General features: G+C 36.2%; 1 protein-coding gene across 1 annotated transcript; it reads right to left on the bottom strand.

Annotated features, from left to right (window-relative positions):
- Positions 1–208: 208 nt before the first annotated feature.
- On the bottom strand, positions 209–15,034 carry LOC117330777 (zinc transporter ZIP10-like). The gene is made up of 8 exons (XM_033889258.1): positions 13,545–15,034; positions 12,121–12,310; positions 5,707–5,876; positions 5,063–5,218; positions 4,788–4,854; positions 4,160–4,429; positions 3,159–3,346; positions 209–1,419 (listed from the first exon to the last, which is right to left on the bottom strand). The coding sequence occupies exons 1-8, from the start codon at positions 15,030–15,032 to the stop codon at positions 1,282–1,284; spliced, it is 2,667 nt and encodes an 888-aa protein (XP_033745149.1). The 5' UTR covers positions 15,033–15,034; the 3' UTR covers positions 209–1,281.
- Positions 15,035–16,325: the final 1,291 nt, after the last annotated feature.

The raw sequence follows: 16,325 nt of genomic DNA, 5'->3' as shown, positions 1-16,325 counted from the left end.
GGCAATAATTCGAATCATTGGTACAAGTATTTACAATGTGTATAGCGGAACATTTAGACCAATAAAAGTTAAATTGATTTCATTAACGAAAAATATGTCATCACATTTTGCCATTCGAGGTTGTCAATATATGTTTGATATGTTGGTGTAAGTTGTGTCTCAGGGTCCGTTCTAAATTTAGAAATATCCAATCAGAACAAGAGAAATATGACATATGAAATATTCTTTATTAATTTGCATTTCTTTTTTCACCATATATGGAATCATAATTCTTGTATACACAATCTGTATAACACGTCAATAAATATAAATATATACTTCCGCCCCTATATAGAAACTGTCGAACATATCCTAAAGATAACATCAATAGAATTATTTACCCTCGAATCATCTTAAGAAGATCAGCCCGTTTTGATGTCGTCATACAAGCCTGGCGACCAATAAACAAATACATATTTAGCAAAATCTCATTAACCATTGATTGTCGTAATGGTTAATTATTTTCGTCAATTTTGAAGATTTGTAATTGTGAGAAAAAAAATCACCTTCGTAATAAGGATATCAAAGATGTTTTCTGAAGAAATAAACTTGCTTCAAACTTTTTGTAAAAAGACTGGATGAACTTGAACGGTCAAAAACAAAACAACCTTCAGTATATCCTGTTGTGTTTTGTAGGAATACTAGTATACATATGTAGACATCATTATTGTTTTCAAGCACCGGTATATAATTGTACAATAGCAAAAATGCTAAAACTAAAACTATAAAATGATTTCATTTATAAAAAGTCATAAAACGCAAACAAATATTACATTAAAATGCATTGAACAAGTACATAATTAACAGGACATGCGATAAATATTATTGCGACAGAAACTCATGTTGTGTGATTATATTAAGACAAGTATTGTGTACGTTTGAGATAACTGCATAAAGAACAGTTATTTGTTCTTTCCATCATCGACTGGAAGCCTTCTTGACAGATCAATTACAGAGTCAACAATATGAATATATTGATATCAAATATATAATTTGTAGCAAGATGCCCTGTTCTATACAAAGTAAAGGATCGTTCATATCACATGCAGGTTATGGAGAAGGAGTGGAGTTGTGTATCTAGGATATGTAATATAACAAAGTATGGAACTCACAGAAATTCCAGATTAACAAGATACGCCAGTTATGTAAAGTGTGTCAATCCAAACCATTGCTGATCACGTGATAAACTTTTTTTTCCTGATCTATTAATCACGTGACGAGTCATTCAAATTACGTCGTTGATCACGAAATGACCTGCTTTAATTCGTCTTCTTTCAGCGCAATAGTAAGCATGATCCCAGAGCCTACGCCGATTCCCAGCATGGTGAAGACAAGGTGACGCAGAGGGTTCTTACTAGGGCTGCTACTTATTTCCGGAAGCTAAAATGGAAAAAAAAAAAAAAATATGATTAGTGCGTATTTAACTGATGTTTCCATATTTATTGGGGTTTTTTTTTTATAAAAGAATAATTATAATGATAAATCTTCATAACAATTGTTGTTTTGTTGTTTTGAGTATTATTACATACATGTATTGTCATTGTCATGTAGGTCACTGGATTTAAGATTTCTGTGTTTCGTTTGATCTTTTGTACTCATTATAAATGTATGTAAGTATATAAGTAGTTTACATATTTCATACACAGATCAATTCAATATTTACAGTTAGAAACATTTGTTATTATAGCTGTAATTGATTTATTTACGAAATTTATTTTATTTTCACACCTAATGGAACTTTTTGAACTGTATTCATTTTTGTAAAAAAATATTATTATTTTATACGTTTGTTTGTTTGTAGTCTTCAACATCTGCTATATATGTATATTTGACTATCATTACAAAATTAATCGTAAGTTGACGATTATTCGTGGAGACAGAGTGTTTTGGAACTTTTGTTTATCAGAATTTTTCATGATTATTTGTCTTTTTTCCAGTTTTGCTTTTTTTAATTGACTTTCGCTCATGACAGACGTTTTCACCTGTATTTCTGCAGTTCTAAATATTTTTCATATATATTTAAGAAATAATTAACGATGATTCGTGTATAATTGCAAGATATACAACGAGGACGAGGCTATTTTGCAATTAAATTAATAACGAAGGCCGCAGGCCTGAGTTATTAATTAAAATAGCAAAATATCCGAGTCCGAGTTGTATATCCTGCAACAATATACGAGTCAAAGTTGATTATTTCTATTCTACCATGTACTGTTTAGTTCTTAGATCGACCTCTTTCTAATAGAAAAACAGCAAAGAAACCCCGAGAAAACCTTGTGATTTATTTCTTGAGTATTACATTATTTGTTGATGAAATATACAGGCAGTACAGTACTACGATCAAGAGCATCTTTCATATGGCATTGATTTTGAAAATAAAAAAAAAGGATTAAAAAAAAGAAAAAAAAAGTGGGCCTCCGTAGGATTCGAACTCGCGTCGTGATAAAAATTAATGAAAGACTAACCAATTTTTTTTTATCTTAAAACTAAAATTTTAATATCCCATACATAGGGCCTCAGGGGTAAAGACTAACCCATTAGCCCACTAGGCTATGGTGACCTTAAAGAAAACGGGTGAATATTAGATATATAAAATTGTTACAGCCGTGACTCCCGACCGTGTATTATTGGAATGAGCGTGTATTATTGGCACGAGCGTGGGTTATTGGAAAATAATACATGGTTTTAAACCAATCAAAACTGGCGTTGCATAGCAAACATGGTAGAATAGTGTTTATAAATTAGGTCTACGTTTATCAAATCATTATTACCAGAAACATTTTGTGAATTTTGTGTGGTTGTCTAAAAGCATTTTATTTCAATTTCAAATAAATTTACCATTTACAATTTTTTACACATTGTTAACGCTGTATAATCGTCTGTATTCATACATTAAATTAATGCTATCATGCATCATTTATTGCCTTTCTCTATTATTATCAAGATCGCCAGGTCTAGGATAACGATATACAACTGTTATGCAATCTTCCTACAACCATCTCAACTATATTTTAACTACATTTAATTAACTTATATAAGAATATTTTATTCAAGACATTTATAAGTCGTTTACATCCACGAAAGAAAAAAAATATGAATTTAACTTTTAAGATAATCACCATGTCAACAAGGGAGATGTAAATGAACATCCCAGCTACACAGACCAGGATGTATAATTTGATGCTTGAGATGTTGCCCATGGCGACTCCCGCCAAAACGCCAATCATTGAAAGGACAGACGACAGGCAGTTGAAACCTAACGCTTTTTTGACTGACATCCCTTTCTTTAGGAGAACGGCAAAATCACCTACGGAAGAAACAACAAGATAGAATACCACTATCATTTGTAAATAAGATGCATGTGTAAATATGGAAGCTTCATTTTGCCATAAAGACATTGTCTGAAAATTAAAAAAAAAACCCGTTAAAACATATATTGGATAGCTGCAGAAATGATAAGTATCAAGGAAATGTTTAACTTCTCGAATCCCCACCTCCAAATACCAAAGCAAAACAGGGTTACCTTTCCAGTCTCGCCCAAGACAGTTATGGTTATATATTCTTTATATAGACTGGGCTTTATTATGGTAAATAATACTGAATTTGTGTTTGTTTTGTTTCGGTTCCTCCTATGTTCCAGTTGATGTCTTCCTCAGTTAAATAGTGTTTGTGGTGTTTGTGTTTTGTTAATCTGTTTTTTCTATTTTTCAGAATTTATTGACTTAACGCTGAACATTGAATACTAAACCGGTCATTTAGACGAGAATATATTTCTTTGGCATTATTTCTTTCGATCTTTCTTTCATTTCTAGTGGAGGATGACATATATATAAGATATTATTAGAACGAGAAGAAAATGAAAACAATTGGAAAATAATCAGGTTAATTTTACTTAATCTATTATACATGTACCCCAACGATATTCCCCCTTTTTTCGAAACACAATTCTCGCATTTCAACCAACATTGCATATTTTACTTTGGGTTTGTATTCTTACAAATGTATATGGAAAGTTTGTGAAAACGTATGTGAGGGTTGTCATTAATATTCCCTACTTTAAAATTAACCTACTCATCATAAAGTCTCTGTATTTCATAATAGCAATGAGTGACTTTACTACCTATTTCATGTGGCAGTTCGTGGCACAGCACTGCTATGGCCGTGCTCAGACCGCTAGTTACACTGTCCGCGAACGCAACCCCGATAGCCAGTCCATCACTGAAGTTGTGGATCCCGTCCCCTATAATCACGCGCCATATCATGGCCCCAGTGGACACAAGCTCCCCGTCGTGACCATGTGAATGACCATGTGAGTTGCCACAATGTTCCTCATCAGCTTCCTCTCTTTTGACGGTCGCAATCCTCTCCATTACCATGTTGCCTTCCTCATCTAGAAGAGAGACGGTGATGACGAAAGTCACATTAATCTTATAAGTAAAACCTATGTGGTAGAGCAGTTCAAAAATGATATGGTAAGTAACGAATGTCTATGATGTAGGTCTAGTATATATTTTAATTATCTATTAGGTGAAATTTGAAGTTGTCGATGGACCGTAAACAATATAAAAGCCACTTATTATTCGGCTAGTTTCGGTTTTAAAAGGCCATAATCATCACAGTGGTAAATTAGCATTACCACAGGCCATGTTTACAAACATTCTGATGACTTAGTCTCTGTTGATGATATCATTAAAGATCAGGGTCACACTATTAAGTACGGAAGTGTATATATATATATATATACTCACCTGGAGATCTGATTACCATGGTTACTCCAACTGATTCCAGATCTGCCAACTTTTCCTTTCTTCTTCTCTGTGAGATTTAAATCATTTACTGGGGTTACTAGATAAACTCGATACGCGTCTTTCTTACGATTCCTTCCAGGTTTCAAATACATTACATGCAATATAATCCATACTCTTTCAGGTAAAATCAATTACGGATAAAATAATCGGATACATTATGCAAATAAAGTTTTGAAAAAGAACCATCTTTATTATCGGCTATGTAATAAGCTCACCTTCATTTTTCTTATACTGGCTATGTTCTGGATCCTCCCAAAGAGAAAGAAGAAATAAAAAATCGCCAGTCCCGCCAAACCTTTGTAAACATTTGCTAGGTCATGTCCCTCGCCGGAACTATGGTCATGGGCATGGCCATCTGACGAGGTCAGCGCCTAAATGTCCAGTGGTATATGTATAAAAATGTATAAAGATTTATGAGCTAGAAAGTACTCATTCGCGAGAGATAACATAATGGTGGAATGGTTATAGTTACATACTTTTGCATAATGTATCGTATTAAAGTTTACCCCTTTTCAGATGACGATAACAAATGATACGCCCCACCTAATAAATACACCAATATGGTCGTCACAGTTGCTTCCAACCTGATTTTATCATTTAGTCTGATCAAAGGTTTTTATATTTAATTGTAATGGTATTAGAAGAGCCTCCGGCATCCTTTCACGAATACATATTTCTTTCTCGATATAGCCCACAACAAACAGAAGTTTATCATATTCTTATTTTGTGTTATTCGGTTCAAGTTACCGGATATGATGTGGGACCTCTGAATGGTTTGTTAAAATTATAACTTAAAATAAAGTTAATTAAGTTAATTTGGTTTTCTATTCCGTGAAATATTAAAAAATATTTGACTCACGTGGGGTAGAAGATGAAGCATGGCGTCTCCGGTCAACGCCCCTACTGCCATCGCCACCAAGAAGTGGAGGAAGTTCTCGACAAACATGTGATGGAGCAGGGAAAGAATGGCAACACAGATCAGGCCCGAAAAACTGATCACCACATTGGCTCCAAAAGCATATAACCATGCTATAGATAATGAAAAAGACGGAAAGCAACATTGTAAGCAGAGAAATACAGATTTATTTAATTGTTATTAGAGAGACTTTCAATGTGTAACAGTGTGAACAGCCATTGTAATTCAGGTACATGTACCTGTGTACAACATGTTTATCATATGAATAAACATCGAATTGTCCATAGATTGTTAGTTCGCTCATTTGTTTCACCCTGTTTCTCATTATGAGAGCATCACATTATCCGGATTTGACCTAACTTACATTTTTATGTGGCGAATATTACAAAACGTTTTTAAATATATTTTTGAGTTACCTCAGTCGCCACCTAGGTACAGTAACAACAGTACTTTGGCCGTTAGCATCATTGACGAGTCAAAGAAGGACGGAACAGATGTAAGATGTAGTTTTATGTATCTTTGACTCGTTTCTAAATTTGTATTGAAGGCGATTTATATCGTTTTACAAAATCTTCCGAGACTGCGATATACATTGTAACACGGAATATCTGGGCTTGCATGGTGGGTGTCGTCGATGACGCAGAAAACGTTTAGCCTTCCGGAATACGTTGTCTTAATCTGCTTATAAATCACCAAAGGTCTAAATGAAAATTTTTTTTTTTACATATCCAAGTTGATTCGATATTCAAGGACGTGTTACCATGATCACAATTTCCGTAACAGGTGTCGCCTACTGACGGATGAATCAACAACAAAAGATTTTGAGAGACGTTTGCTGTTATTCATAGTTGTTCCATATTCAACATCTTTGTTCTCACTTTGAGGATGTGATACAACCTTGATTTGACCTAGATTTGTATGGTTGGTGTTGCCGAGACCTAGATTTGTATGGCGGGTGTCGTGGTGACCTAGATTTGTATGGCGGGTGTCGTGGTGACCTATATTTGTATGGTGGGTGTCGTCGTGACCTAGATTTGTACGGTGGGTGTCGTTGTGACCTAGATTTGTACGGTGGGTGTCTTCGTGACCTAGATTTGTATGACAGGTGTCGTGGTGACCTATATTTGTATGACAGGTGTTGTGGTAACCTAGATTTGTACGGTGGGTGTCTTCGTGACCTAGATTTGTATGACAGGTGTCGTGGTGACCTATATTTGTATGACAGGTGTTGTGGTAACCTAGATTTGTACGGTGGGTGTCGCCGTGAGCTAGATTTGTATGGCGGGTGTCGTGGTGACCTAGATTTGTATGGTGGGTGTCGTGGTGACCTAGATTTGTACGGTGGGTGTCGTGGTGACCTAGATTTGTACGGTGGGTGTCGTGGTGACCTAGATTTGTATGGCGGGTGTCGTGGCGACCTATATTTGTATGGCGGGTATCGTGGTGACCTAGATTTGTATGGCGGGTGTCGTTGTGACCTAGATTTGTACGGTGGGTGTCTTCGTGACCTAGATTTGTATGACAGGTGTCGTGGTGACCTATATTTGTATGACAGGTGTTGTGGTAACCTAGATTTGTACGGTGGGTGTCTTCGTGACCTAGATTTGTATGACAGGTGTCGTGGTGACCTATATTTGTATGACAGGTGTTGTGGTAACCTAGATTTGTACGGTGGGTGTCGCCGTGAGCTAGATTTGTATGGCGGGTGTCGTGGTGACCTAGATTTGTATGGTGGGTGTCGTGGTGACCTAGATTTGTACGGTGGGTGTCGTGGTGACCTAGATTTGTATGGCGGGTGTCGTGGCGACCTATATTTGTATGGCGGGTATCGTGGTGACCTAGATTTGTATGGCGGATGTCGTGGTGACCTAGATTTGAATGATGGGTGTCGTGGTGACCTAGATTTGTATGGCGAGTGTCGTGGTGACCTATATTTGTATGACAGGTGTTGTGGTAACCTAGATTTGTACGGTGGGTGTCTTCGTGACCTAGATTTGTATGACAGGTGTCGTGGTGAACTATATTTGTATGACAGGTGTTGTGGTAACCTAGATTTATACGGTGGGTGTCGTCGTGAGCTAGATTTGTATGGCGGGTGTCGTGGTGACCTAGATTTGTATGGTGGGTGTCGTGGTGACCTAGATTTGTACGGTGGGTGTCGTGGTGACATAGATTTGTACGGTTGGTGTCGTGGTGACCTAGATTTGTACGGTGGGTGTCGTGGTGACCTAGATTTGTATGGCGGGTGTCGTGGCGACCTGTATTTGTATGGCGGGTGTCGTGGTGACCTAGATTTGTACGTTGGGTGTCATCGTGACCTGATTTGTATGGCGGGTGTCGTGGTGACCTAGATTTGTATGGCGGGTGTCGTGGTGACCTAGATTTGTACGGTGGGTGTCGTCGTGACCTGATTTGTATGGCGGGTGTCGTCATTAAGAAGAAGACGCTTACCCTTTCGGAACTCCATTTTTCTAATGCTTGCATTTCCCATTGTTTATTACTACTTTTTACCTGGACTACAGCTTGACTGTTGTTTCAATAAACTTTTCCAATGAAAAGAAAATATTTTTATGGTTATTATTGGTTTTATTATTTTTTAAAATGTTTTATTTGTTTATAAAAAAGGTAATATGTAAACAGTACCTAAGGATAATGTAGACTTGAAAAACATTGCCCGTTTAATGATATCCGCTTAAAGTACATCGATTATATTTCAAAAGAATAGTTTGAACGCGAAAATGTTACTATCAACGCAAACAATCTTAACAAGGCGTATACACACCAAATGCACTATGTAATTTACATGTACTTCTCTCACTAAATAGTACATGTAATTCATGAGAGACGATCTTTTTAAGAAACTGGTTCAAAACTTCAGCTTTACTATCACAGGTACACGGCTCATCGGTAAATATACCCAAGATATACTATATATTCAAGGATTATATATTTGGTGTGCTAATAGACGAGACGAGTACCTGTGATATGATAAACCTGGGTACTTGCATGTATCCTTGATGAGGATGTAAGCTTTACAATAGTTTATATAGGAAAAACACATTTATTGGTGTGTCTTGTGTAATATCCATCGGAAATAATTCCTACTTAATTATAAATTAACAGTATAAGATGACAGCTTGATGTCACAACTACAAATTGATCCTGGCTGACCTCCTTATTGAGTGAATGTTTTAACAATCTTCAGAAGAAGATAACAAATATTTTCCTTAATTGAAAAGGTTCTTTATCTCAATTTTAAATGACATATCATTCGTGTTCGCGCCTGGGTGAGAAGGTGAAATATAAAGGATTACTTTTGAGTTGATTTTGTTAATTTTCCATTCGAAACACTTTAAAAGAGATGTTACTTGTTAAGGTCCCTAGGCCTCTGGCCACATATTGATGTGATGATACAAGTGATAAAAACATACAATGTACTTGTCGTTGTAGGTATGTTTCATCAGCCAGAGGGAAGTATGAAGGAAAGTCAGTACAATAACCATAGACGTATAGCATGATTACTATGGAAGCGAAAAGCGTTATAACGTGACACTTACGTCTTGTAACCGAAAGCAAGATATCGTTATTTAAGGATTATCGATTCATGGTTAATATGTCCAGAAAGCCAATGTTGTTATTTAAGCAATGGACAGCGGTTTAAATGTTGTTATAGTCGATATGGCAGCAAGATGTATGGTGGGCAAATGGCATGGGAACCCGACCCGTTAGGGTTCCCATGCTACATTTGCCCACCATACATCTTGCTGCCATATCGACTATAACAACATTAAAACCACTGTTCAATAATTATATTTACATTGTCTTACCATTTCCGCCAACTTTGATAAAAACTGAACCAACAAAAAAAATCCCGCTTTTTTTACTGTCAAATGACCCACTGGGTGTTATAGGCGTATGGTGGCAACTGTCTCTTAGCATTGTATCAATGGGGAAATGCGGAGCAAATGTAAATATAACCTCATTAATGTTAAAAAAATAAATTTCATTCCTTATATTTACATTATGGTTATGTTCTTTTTTAATCTGTTAAAGACCCAAATAATTAAAAAAATTGCAGTTTTCGGGTTTTACCGGGGGTAACGTCAGAGAGAGAACAGCCGTTTTCAGACGGTTCTAAATTCATAAAAACAAACATCAAAATGTAGTTCTATCTACGACACTCAATCTGTGAGATTTTTGGAGGGGATAACGCGGTATTTAGTCGTTTCGTTTAGTCGGCAAACTAAGCTACGTGTATAAATGTTTGCTTTATAGATTTGTGTCATGTTACGGAGCAGGAATAATAAGCTACTTTAAGTTATCATATTGATGGACGCATATATATATAAAAAAAAAAACTACTTGTAATGTAATTTGATTCCTGTAAGTGTTTCTAGATGAACCAGATCGCGAATCAACTCCAAACTCGATCACGTGACTTATTTTAGGAATTACAGAATCGCCCGCTATTTTCAATAAAAATCTTTTTATGTCAAACGATCAAACCAAACGATATCTAAAATTACCAAAACGTGAGAATATTTGTTTTCTCCTTAAAACAACTTTTATCTTTCACCCCGGAACACGTACCATCCGACCTGCTTCAATAAGCCGGATATATTCTTCAAAAGTGCATTTCCTTGCTTCAGTCGACGGAGCATGAAATTGATTTTTTTTTTTATCTTTGATGAATAAATGTACTTGTATAATTGATCATATAGTAATAACGTGTAACGAAACATGAATATATTTTGTTGATTATATCATTACTTATGTACTGTAAGTACGTTCTACATTTAGGAACGTTCGAATAGTTAGTTGTTATTTTAGGGCGAAGTCTCGAAGTTATCTGTCCGATAACTACATAATTGGAATATTTACCAAGCCTAATTGTTTGTAGCTCGGCTTCGTGCTGAGGACTCAAATACATTGAAAGCCCCTTAAGTGTGAAATAGCGCTAATACCCAAATAAAGTACACTTTTTAATCGCTACCAATCAGAATTGAAATATATCTGAAGGAAAAAAGTAATTCATGTCAAGGGTTTTAAACAATTGGGATGAAGATGCCCCCAACAGCTGTCCGAAGGTTTTGGCTTTGCCGACACCGACGGCAACCTTATCCATTCGCACTGTTATATAATTACCGTATAAACAATGAGAAAAGTCGTGTAATAAACCGCAATTCAAACTCAAAATCTATCAAAGGGGAACACGTAATCACGCACTGTGTTCCTTTATTGGGTTCGTACCAGTTCAACTGAATAGGTATACGGTACCATATAATGGAACACAATTGAATCTCAAGTGAGGTCCCAAGATGGCGGGGGTCTCTACAAAATATACGCTTCAAACATAAAAAAGCGATTATTTTTCTTTTTACAATGTAACGGATATAAAATCATTACCTGAATAGTTCCGTCATATATTTCCACGTATAGTTTATATACAATGTCATCGCAAATGAGGATTTCTCGTCTCGTTTTGAACAAAAGATATATTACATATGACAAATGAAGCATCACAGTTCCGCCATTTTGGATCCAAGTGGTACGTCTCAAGAAACAAACCACGTGAACCGGTTCGGTTCTGCTGGTACTCCGCGTTCCATTACGAATACAGTAGACTCGTAACGGTAAAACTGGTACGAACCCGTGAAAGGGACGCGCGGATATTCCGATTCATCTATGACATTCACACCCCATTTGCAAATCTATATCAAATTAATTAAGTTTAGTAATGCTAACAGCGATAACGACAATAAATCGTCCAGGTATAAGCCCCTGCAGTCCTGCTGTCTCCATTGCATGATTCGTGAGGGACAACTAACTTTAAACTCCTGACTTTTCTCTTCTTTCTAAGCATCTTCCTCCTCATGTTTGCCTTGATACTGCATTATACGGTGGCTGATTTGTGCCATTTCGTCCTTTCGGCTTTTCGCCCCGAAAAGACAAAAATCAAATACTTAATTCTAGTCCTTTTCGTAAGAAAAGACGAAAGTTAACAAACCTTCAATTTCGTCTTTTCAGGGGCGAAAAGACTATTTTTAAGTTTTCTTAATTTCGTCTTTTCGGGGCGGAAAGTCAAAAAGACGAAATTAAAGGTTTGTCATTTTTTGTCTTTTTGTGGCGTCTCCCGAAACACACAGTCACTCACCTGACCACGTATTTCGTACGTTAAACAGAATAAAACCAAACCTACATCGTACATATATATCATTGTTCTAGTTTTCATCTGTAATTCTTACGTAGGAATTGTTGAAGTCCTGAAGGAATAGCAGATGAATGAATCTAGGATGGAATAAACGTTAAATCATAGAACGCGAGTTGCGTCAATCTGTAAGTAAAATTGCCACTTACTTTTGGTATTGACAATGTTTTCCTCATTTTCGTGATCATGCGCATGCGCATGACGAGGTCGATGTAATGGGTGACAACGGTGGCCGTCTAGCTGTACGATAAGCAGTGGACACAACTGTATAAACTGTTCCCTCGTTAGATTTCGGCCAGTGAATCTCATTACCTGCAGAATCTCCAATGGCTTCAAACACTGCATAATATATAAACAGGATTTATATATCGTTTATGATTAAAAAACACACTATGTAATAATCGGCAAAATATGTTTAAGTGTACCCTTCATCAATATATTCTAGAATAAATAATAACATGGAAATAAACAATAAAAACTGTATTTCAAGGTAAAATTTTAATTAGATTCAAAAAGACACTATGTAATAATCGGCAAAATATGTTTAAGTGTACCCTTCATCAATATATTCAAGAATAAATAACAACATGAAAATAAACAATACAAACTTTATTTCAAGGTAAAATTTAATGTAATAGAAAAATGAAAAACGACGAAAGAAAAATCCATTGTATTTCGACACTTGATTAATCTGCTGCACATATATATATTCATATAGTTACTCTACATACTACCATAATGCCTAACACTCATACAATTGTTATATTGTTACAATGTATATTATCTTTGTATTATTCTTTTATTTAATACTTTTATCCTTACTCTAAAGTAGGAGCCGTCACGCGTTCAATTATAAAATGTTCAGGAAAAGAGGAATGCACAAATGACGTAAGAGGACGTCCCCATCTCATGTATGAGAATTTCCTGAGCAAGCGTGTCCCCTTTACAATATGTCAGACCTTTTGCTACATCGCCAACATTGTGTATAATGCTTCTCACAAAATTTCATGAAATTACACCCACTAGTAAACACCTAGTTTTAAAACGACAAAAACGTCAAATGAATAATAACAACACCTAAATAATGATTGCCTTTAAGACCCGACCATATGGAATAAAGAAGCAGATCACGATTTATTTATATATTGTAGCAGTTTCCCCGAAAATCATACTTTCTTCATTTTTGGCACAAAAAGGGCGCTTTATTTTTACATTATGTACATATTTGGAATTGAATGCCTGTTTGTAAACGTAGGACTATGGAAGCAACCAACAACACATATACAAGCTATCTTAAGTTCTTCTAAGACCATATTGAAACCCCTCCTTTAAAAGGGTTACACGAGAGAAGAGCCACCTTACATATGATAATAACTAAATTTGGGTTTGCATAAAAAACTGTATAACAGTTTATTCTTGTATTTTATCGTTTATATTTACTATTCGTTTGAGAAAAAAATTATTCTTATTGTTCTTTAAAAATATGAATTATCATTGTTTATATTTTCTGTAATTTGGTCCTATTTCTGTGAAAGTGATATTGATAAGGTACGGAACCATAAGCTGAACTTACCTTGGTGCGAAAGTCAATTTCAGTCAGAGATTTGGCCAGACTTCGTTTACTGTGATTATTACCACTTTTGTCAAAGTGTTCGGTGTTGTTACCATGGTTACTGTGATCACTATTATCACCATGATTAGTATGGTCAATACGGTCAGTATGGCCAATAAGGTCAGTATGACCAGTATGATTATTGTGGTCAGTATGATCACTGTTGTCAGTATGGTTACCACGATTACTGTGGTCAGTATGATCACTGTCATCAGCATGGTCAGTATGTTCAGTATTATCACTGTGGTCACTGTGGTCAGTATGGTCTCTTTGGTCAGTATGGTCGTTATGGTCAGTATGATCACTGTGATTAGTATGGTCAGTATGGTCAGTATGGTCAGTATGGTCATCAAGATCACTTCGGTCAGTATTGTCAGCATGGTCACTGGGGTCAGTATGGTCATTGTGGTCACTGTGGTCAGTATGGTCAGTATGATCACTATGATCACTATGGTCACCAAGATCACTTCGGTCAGTATTGTCAGCATGGTCACTGTGGTCAGTATGATCTTTATGGTCAGCATGGTCAGTATGATCAGTATGATCACTGTGATCAGTATGGTCAGTATGATCAATGTGATCGTCATGGTCAGTACGATCTTTATGGTCAGTATGGTCAGTATGATCAGTATGATCACTGTGATTAGTATTGTCAGTATGGTCAGTATGGTCATCAAGATCACTTCGGTCAGTATTGTCAGCATGGTCACTGGGGTCAGTATGGTCATTGTGGTCACTGTGGTCAGTATGGTCAGTATGATCACTATGGTCACTATGGTCACCAAGATCACCTCGGTTAGTATTGTCAGCATGGTCACTGTGGTCAGTATGATCTTTATGGTCAGCATGGTCAGTATGATCAGTATGATCACTGTGATCAGTATGGTCAGTATGATCACTGTGATCAGTATGGTCAGTATGATCAATGTGATCGTCATGGTCAGTATGATCTTTATGGTCAGTATGGTCATTGTGGTCACTGTGGTCAGTATGGTCAGTATGGTCACCAAGATCACTTCGGTCAGTATTTTCAGCATGGTCACTGTGGTCAGTATGATCTTTATGGTCAGCATGGTCAGTATGATCAGTATGATCACTGTGATCAGTATGGTCAGTATGGTCACCGTAGTCTAAATGGTCACTATGGTATCTATGATCACTGTGGTCAGTCGGTCCAGCTTCCGGCTGATGAATGTGATCTTCATCATGACCATTATATATCACACCCAGCTCTAAATTTTCCAACAATTGTTCATATCCTTCGAACGATAAAACACTGTCGACGGTTGAATATTTTCTTATTATGAAGTCCACAAGAGTGTCAGCAGTTATGTTGTTGAGCATTTCGAAGTGCCGTTCGTTCAGTTTTGGCATTTGTTGTGATGCTGCGTTGCTTCTAGATACAAGGATATGCGCCATTACAACCACTACAACAAGGTGAAGAATCATTCTGACCAATCCTACCAAACAAGAAAAAATAACCTTAGTATTGATTTAGTGAAACTTTAAAATAATCAGATAGAATAATGAACTCAAATGATTTCTTTTATTCACTTCTGCAAGAGAATTTACAAATCTATATAATATATATACACAAGATGCACTATTCCAAATTAACTTAAGATACGAGTCCAAATTAAGATACTCGTGTCCAACATGAAATTCATGAGAATCTCAACGCGAGAAGGAATAGCTTCAATGGTAAACACGAGGTTTGCCGTCAGTCATTTAGAAACTTTTCGCCGACACTGTCATACGTAAGAAACTTGCCACCATAGGAGTCACGTCATCATTTCGTACGTGAAACGCCCTTAGCGGTTTATATATATATATAAAAAAAACATGTTAAAAAGTAAACATTGACTCGTAACAAATGTTAATACAAAGTCTCTATGTATTCTCTATTGATGACAAATGAATACTCTTGCCCTAAATGTTCTGGGATAAATGAAATTCCACCTCCATATAAGGCACTTGTATTTGATGAATTTAACATGGGTCTGTTCCGTGGGCAGGGTTATCTCAACCCGTGCGAAGAGTTTTGCTGTCTAACACTCTGTAGTCCTGATCCATATCGCTAACCTGTGTGCCCAACCCCTGGGAGTGTACACAGAATGGAAGCATCAGAGGACGACCATATTTCCGTAACTTTGATGAACTGTGAATAATTCTGGATATGTTTTAGACAATATTTAAGTGCTGGAATTAGTTAAGTGGATTCCCTATGGTTGAAAACTGAATATATTTTATTTTATTTCAGCTTTGCTCGGAGATTTTCGTAAAACCAACTTGTTCTTTTCATCTGGATGCTTGAAATAACACTTAAAGTTACACTACGTTAACTTGTAAGAGTAACGTCTCGTCATTTTGAAAGTTAATCTAGTTGGCTATCAGTGATTTTTAATTAGGTGGGTAAGAAATAGTGTATATAGTTTATGATTATAACTTTATAGATGTTTTACCAGTATTTGTGATTATTTTTGGTAGAATCACATGTTTGATATACAAAATGTTTGCACACACAATACACTAGGCGATTTGTATGCCTATAAGTAATGGACTAATCGTATATTCTGAATCAGACATAGAAGGAAGTCTTACAAGTGTGGACACAAAAATAAAGCCCGGGTACTTAAATTAACCGTTTACGACTGACATCAAGTCCGTCTGATAGGACTTAAATTGGTGTCCCGTGTGAGAATGTCTAACTTGCACGATAAAGATCCCACGGCGGTCTTTTGG

This window comes from Pecten maximus, chromosome 7 (genome assembly GCF_902652985.1).
Source record: "Pecten maximus chromosome 7, xPecMax1.1, whole genome shotgun sequence".
Lineage (NCBI taxonomy): Eukaryota > Metazoa > Mollusca > Bivalvia > Pectinida > Pectinidae > Pecten > Pecten maximus.
This window is presented reverse-complemented; position numbering and strand designations above follow the sequence as displayed.

Coding starts and splice junctions, on each gene's coding strand:
- LOC117330777 (XM_033889258.1), bottom strand. CDS start 15,032: ATGATTCTTCACCTTGTTGTAGTGGTTGTAATGGCGCATATCCTTGTA. Junction 12,311..13,544: donor AAATTGACTTTCGCACCAAG/GTAAGTTCAGCT, acceptor TATATTATGCAG/TGTTTGAAGCCATTGGAGAT. Junction 5,877..12,120: donor AAACATTGTCAATACCAAAA/GTAAGTGGCAAT, acceptor CATTATCTATAG/CATGGTTATATGCTTTTGGA.